The sequence below is a fragment of the Lactuca virosa genome, chromosome 4 (assembly GCF_052849685.1).
Source record: "Lactuca virosa cultivar CGN04683 chromosome 4, Lactuca_virosa_CGN04683_v6, whole genome shotgun sequence".
Classification (NCBI taxonomy): domain Eukaryota; kingdom Viridiplantae; phylum Streptophyta; class Magnoliopsida; order Asterales; family Asteraceae; genus Lactuca; species Lactuca virosa.
The window spans coordinates 70,115,412-70,122,143 of NC_136429.1; the positions used below are offsets into that span (position 1 = coordinate 70,115,412).

The 6,732-nt window shown below is 37.7% G+C and overlaps 1 protein-coding gene across 1 annotated transcript; it reads right to left on the reverse strand.

Moving 5' to 3' along the window:
- Nucleotides 1-5,526: 5,526 nt before the first annotated feature.
- On the reverse strand, nucleotides 5,527-6,351 carry LOC145104598 (uncharacterized). The gene is made up of 2 exons (XM_079041819.1): nucleotides 5,926-6,351; nucleotides 5,527-5,772 (listed from the first exon to the last, which is right to left on the reverse strand). Exons 1-2 carry the CDS (start codon nucleotides 6,349-6,351, stop codon nucleotides 5,527-5,529), a joined length of 672 nt encoding a protein of 223 aa, XP_078897945.1.
- Between the last annotated feature and the right edge of the window lie 381 nt (nucleotides 6,352-6,732).

Here is a 6,732-nt window from a genome sequence, read left to right on the forward strand (position 1 = left end):
TATTTACTACTAAAATAACCTAATTACTAACGAGCTAAAAAGGGGTTTTTATCTAATTTTGCAAGTTTAGATGAACTTAATTCTTTAACAAAAACTCAATCAATAAACAAAACACTTCTGTTAGTTTGAATCCGCTTTCACTCAATAGTTATACATTAGCTAGGGCTATTACTGTTGGTTACCAAATTAAGAAGTATTAGCAATTTAGTTCGAAATCTACTAATTATTAATCAATTCATGTAAATCTATGTATGGTCATACAATAGTTAACACATAATCAATTATTAAATAAGATTGGAGCCATGAAAGATTGATTAATCAAAACACAATTACAGTCATAATATGAGTTCTCTAACACAGCTTAATTCAATGATTCAATTATTTATCTAAGATTGGTTTGATCTTAGCTCTAATAACTAGTGTTCACTATATTATTAGGTATTCAAATTCATGCAGATTTGTGTTCACTAACTACACAGAACAAGAATTTAAAGCAATCATATAATTAATTCAAGCATGCTAGGAAAAATCAATCAACACAAGCGTATCACCAACAAGTAAAGTCAAGTCTAACGCATTAAAACCATGAGTTCCAGCTTCATCTAGCTAACAGAAGCAGCTAGATTTAGCTAGACATACTAACAGCTAAATAAACAAAAACTATAATCAAGGACATGTTTAAGTGTACCAATCTATAAACCAAATTATGAACTTCTTCTTCCTTGGTGTTAAAACCAGCTCCCAGAGCTTCTTCTCCTCTGAATTTCGTGTCCAGGAACCCTTCTAAGCCAGCCAAAAAGTCCCCCAATCGTAATGGAGAAGGGTATATATATTTTCTCCAAAATCACCGTTCACGTCGTGAGAATGTAAAACTCACGTCGTGAACTCGAGGTAATCGTGATCGTCAAGGATTCCTTCACCCGGATGCTTATCTTCTAACTCTTTCCACTCACGTCGTGAACCATCAACTGTTCACGTCGTGAGTACGTCTTTTTTTGGGTGTTTTTCTTGTCTTTCAAGCCTTCAACCTCCAAAGTTCCATTCTTTAACGCTTCTAGTCCCTTTTCTTCAAAATGTCTTCTTTTTTGCTGCAAAATATAATTTAACCTTATAAGTACCATTATTCTATGCAAATGACCAAAATATATTTAAAAATGTACTTAAATATTTCCTAAAAATATGTATAAATATGGCAATATCAAAATACCCCACACTTGTGCTTTGCTTGCCCTCAAGCAAATCTAACTATTTTAAACTTAAACATTTATCACTAACATCACATAGAACAATCCAACTCAAACTCATCCATTATGCCAAGACCTCAACGCATGCATTGTCTAAAATTTTCCTAAAGCACCCCCCATACTCTAAATACTCACAATCTTTATAAACACGCACCCACTTCTTTTGAACAATGCTCATTTTATGCAACCCTCCGAATACATCCCCATAAATCTTACTAACCTCAAGGTATTTTTGTAAAACTACCCAAGCATACATAAACTATAGAATTACAGCTTTTTAGAAGATACCACAACTTGGAGCTCTTGAATTCTTCTTTTTTTTTTTTGATGTTTGATCTCTGATTTCTTTGAATTCACTTTTTTCATGATTTTTGGCATCTTCAACTTTCAACTTTTAGAATTTTGATCTTTTGATCTTCAAACTTTGATACTTTTATGCTCCAAAATTCTTCAATTTCTTTACTTTTCGGTAATTTCTCTCTTTTTTTTTTAACATGTGTCTCACTTTTCTATATCACTCAAAAACCTACATGCTTAAGCATGGGAGCTTAACTTCAACCTTTATTGGCTAAGACATAGCTTTCCTGGATACATTTCAGGTTTAGGCTGCTAAACATATTGCATCCCTCAAACTAAGCGAGGTTATGTTTTTGTTCCATGATTTCACTAAAATAAGGGAGGCCACAAATACACTATAACGTGTGTTGGCTCAACTAAACATTTGAACTCTTATCGGATCATCCAAATGCAACACTAGCAACTTAAGTTTAAATTATTATTACTAGAATAAATTATTAGATTATTATTTCAAACCTACGCCTAAAATTTAAAATTTTCAATTTTTCTAGCAATTTACTTTTTCTACCCCCTACCCCACACTTATTTCATACAATGCCCTCATTGTATGCTTAAAATAATATAAAAATTAAGAGAAGGGAGAAAAAGGAACAAACTCCCCTGGGATAGTGGCGTGATCATCTCCAAAAGTGCGGATGGAATGTGCATCTTGAATACAGACTTTGAGAAATAGAAACTTGGATCTTGAACACGCGAGATAAGTAATGTACCGGCAAAATATGGAATCGAGTCTTCAATCTTCAACAAATGTGGTGCAGAAAAATGTGCAGAATGAACAGAACAATGTGGGAAAGCATATGCCACATTGCATGATAGAGAAAATGAGCCATGATTATCTTCATAATAATCCCAAAATGAATGGTGGTGAACCACACAATGAATATGGAAAAATAAGACTCCTTTTGTGAAAATTACAAAGTCACGACGTGAGTTTATGAAGATTCACGACGTGAATTTGATATGAAGCGGGTTCTGGAAAGCCACCATATACTGACTCACGAGGTGAATAACAAAGTAGTCACGACGTGAAAACTGGAATCCCAGAAATATTTTTCTTCCAACCTTTCTTTCAATTCTTATATTCACCCCCATGTCGTAATGGATTAAGACTCTTCTGACCCTATTAATTTCGACTCTTCTCTCTAACTTTCTTCTCGCTTGACTCACCCCACACTTAATTTAAATTATGGGTCTCGACTCTCGACTTTAAACACTCCCGGCTAAACACATATGCACTCATATGTCGACATCCTTTGTATGCGCTCCTAGCAATTCTGAAAAATAACTACCAAGAAGAGAAAAGTAACATAATATCTTAATAGTTTTACAATCTCAAACGAATAAAAATAAAACTAAACCAAACAAAACTAAAAGAAACGATCAATCATCCTCGTCATCCTCGTTCACCCCGCTAGTGCCCGCTCCGTCACCTCCATGTCCTCTATACTCCGTCCACCTCGGGCAAATTGGGTAGTGATACCCCAAATGAGGCGGCTGCTCCACCCCAAGGTGTCGAACGACGTTCTCCATGGTGCCCCCAATCCAGTTGACACTCAAAGATAACTGGTCAAAATAACCAGCCATATCATCCCCAAAAGGTGCTCCTACCATGGATGCGGGTGGATGCATTGGTTGCCCTCTTTCTCCCCTTCCTCTTACGTTCCTGCACCTCGGCCTCGGTTGTGGTTCAGGTTGGTCGGTCGGCTGCTCATCACCATCATCATTATCCTCAAGAATTCCCCAATGTGTCCCATAATTCTTGACCACCTTCATTGTCTCTAAATACCCCATACTAAACTCGTTCCCCTCCATGCATGTCAAAGAACGAGTGATGCCGGAAACAATGAGGCCATAAGATCGGGCCAAGCGCGTAACAAAGTGCCCTCCACAAATGGGGCTCCCGGGATGAGCACTCATAGCATACTCCACCAAGTATCGGGCCAAGAAATACGAAATGTTACAGCACACGCTGGGCTGTAAAATGCACCACAAAAAGAACAAGTTGACCTTAGTAACCATATCACCATGGCGTTTGTGATGAATAGAAAATGTGATAAGGCGATGTATCGGTGATTTGATGCTACTTTCGGGGGATACACCGGAATTGAACACACCGGCCGCGATATTGCTCCAAAACTCCGGTCCTGAAACCCCATCCGCATAACCACGTGTGGCGTCCCTCAAAAATAAAATAAACTCATGAGTTATGATCTCATGAGCCTCGTATAACCCCATTCTGCGTGAAAACTCCACCAAACTGCACTCCCGAAATTCCCCTCCTAGACGAAAAACCAAAGCTTGCGGGAAAGTAGGATCTTGGACATTCTCATGGAATGTCACCGTTGAAAAGAATTCCACGCAAAGCTCTTTATAGACCCGCTCTTGGATGGCAAACAAATTATACCACTTCTTGCATGTGAAGGAAAATCCATCCCCCAAAAATATCTTAGTAAGATATTGGGACATCCGATCCACCAGCCCAACCTCCCGCAACCGTGCCCACTGAATAGTGGGGGCAATAGCAAACTCCCGGTTGTAAAGCCATCCCAACCGATTATTCCATCGCATAGAGATATCCCGGGGTGTAGTTGTTGGAAAGTTGTAAAATGGATGTAAACCCGCTACACCAGTTGGAATCTCTCTTCTGGGAGCCATTTCTGCAAAAAAAAACAACAAACATATCCAAAAGAAACAACCCAACAGATTAGAAATTAACAAAACTGAAATTGTCCAGTCCCAGTATTCACGTCATGAATCCTTCAGGATTCACGGCGTGAATTCGTAACTCAGCAACCAAAATCGCTAAAATCAGAAGGCAAATCAGGTCACAATATTAATGGGGTTTACTCCTATATTAATCCCAAGCACAAAGCATCAACATTCCAAGGCTATTACGGGATTTTAAGAAATAAATTCAACATTTCATCTAACTAACAAACCCTAACCCTAAGTTCAACTATAAGAGAAAAATTAAACTTAATAATTAAGAATCATTACCTTAGATTGAAGTATTAGGTAAGTAAAAACGAAAATTGAGTGTTGTCGGCCAAAATCGAAGCAAGGGGGACCAGATCTCGTGTTTCACTTCGTGAGGAATAAACAAAAGGGGGCCAAACTGGTTCTTTACCCTTTAATCTGTGGTCCCGTGTTTTTCAAAACTCACGTCGTGAGTCCTTAAGGATTCACGTCGTGAATACTCTAAAAAAAAATTTTTTTTTTTAATAAGTAAAGTTTGTCTATTAACTAAATTCTTAATTATCACCACTTCATTTTTAGGGACCCCACACTCAATGTTTAATTATGAATAAAACGAGTTGGATGATATGATCTATGTTTCTAAGACTAAAATGCAAAAACTAAAAAGAAAAGAAAAAAAATTGCAAACCAAACTCGGGTTGCCTCCCGAGAAGCCCTTCTTTTTCTTGGAGTCATGAGTCGGACTCCTTGCCTCCTACGTTGAGTCATCCGAAGAATCCACCACTAGGATCTTTTGTTCCTTGAAACGCCTCTTGTAAGCTTAAACTCGTCTTTTGTACGCCTTTTTCGAATTTTTCTTTTTAGCTTTGACCTCGTCTTCATCAAGCTTCCTCTTTGTTCCTTTTGTGCCCAAGTTTTCTTCATTCTTAATCTCCATAGTATCCCTTTCTTCTTTCACCACTGGACTTGTTACTTTTGAAGTAACCTCCTCTTCATCACTTGACATCTCATCATCCTCTTCGCTTGCCGAAGAAGTGGGATTTGTGTAAGTAATAACTTCAACTAAAAATGGAACGAATGCTCTCGGTTTTTTTCTTTTAACTTGTTGAATTGTTTTGATTTCTTCTTCCATGAGCTTCTCTAATTCTTCAAGTTCATTCTCTTCATCAATGTTGAAAACCTCTTCTTGCGCATCACTCTCTTGGAAACCATCTTCTATCCCAAAAACTTATGTTTCATCTCCAACTCTCAAGGTGAGCTTGGATTCGCGTATATCAACAAGAGCTCCAGCGGTGTTAAGTAACGGACGACCAAGGATAATTGGAACATTGGGATCTTCTTTCATATCCAATACTACAAAATCTATTGGAAAAACAAATTTCCCAATTTTCACTAGAATATCTTCCACAATGCCCCTGGGTTGTGTCACCGAACGGTTCGCCATGTGAATAGTCATCTTTGTAGCTTTTAACTTCTGAATATTCAATTTATGATAAAACGAATAAGGCATCAAATTTATGCTAGCCCCAGAATCGGCTAAAGCATAAACCTTCATATTGTTCCCAAACTCACATGGAAGAGTGAGGCGTCCAGGATCTCCCATCTTCTTAGGTATGTCTCCCAATACAGCCCTTGAACTTTGCTCACTTAGAATAACTTTAGAATTCTTCTTTAGTTGCTGACGAGTGTCTATCAAGTCTTGTAAAAAAATTTCATATTCGGGAATTTTGGATAACGACACGACAAAGGGAGTATTAATCGGGATACCCTTCACGTGCTTAATAAACTCTATATGCTCTCTTTCCAGTGGACTAAGGGCAGCTCGAGAAGGAAACGGCAAAGGTGGTTGAAATGTCGGAATAAATTCAGGATTTTTCTGTTCAGGATGGGCCCATGTCGTGAGCCGATATGGTTCACATCGTGAATTCGTTAATTCAGCAGCATTATGATCTTCGAGCTTGGGTTCCTTTGGCTTTAGATCGGGCTGTTGTGGCTCTTCTTCCAAGGCTTCCAGGAACTCAGAAATTGCCTCTTCTTCAATATCGATGGCCATTATGTTGGATTAGTGTCTAAGCCCGTAACTATATTTGGTAAGTACTTGACCCGGTTGTGCATGGTCCTTTTGGGTTGCCTTCACTATAGCAACTTGACAGGTTGATTTATATAGAGAGAAGAGATATTATTATATTAATATGTTATAAGAATAATATATTAAAGGAATAATAATATTATTTAATTAATATTAGTCATAAATTAATTAGGAATTAATTTGGTGACTAAAAGAGGTTAATTGAATAAAGGGGCTTAAACTGTCAAATGTGTGATAGTTGTGTTTTTGGGATATGAATCCTTATGGATATTAGGGTGGCCGAATTTTAGGGTTAGGATATCTTAAATTCGTCCAAGCCTCATATCTAGAAGGATCCTTGGATTG

Excerpts from the sequence above, each read along its gene's own strand:
- LOC145104598 (XM_079041819.1), bottom strand. The coding sequence starts at position 6,351 with ATGGCCATCGATATTGAAGAAGAGGCAATTTCTGAGTTCCTGGAAGCC. Across the intron at positions 5,773-5,925 it reads GTGAGCAAAGTTCAAGGGCT|AAGTTAAAAGCTACAAAGAT; the intron begins GTATTGGGAGAC and ends TTGAATATTCAG.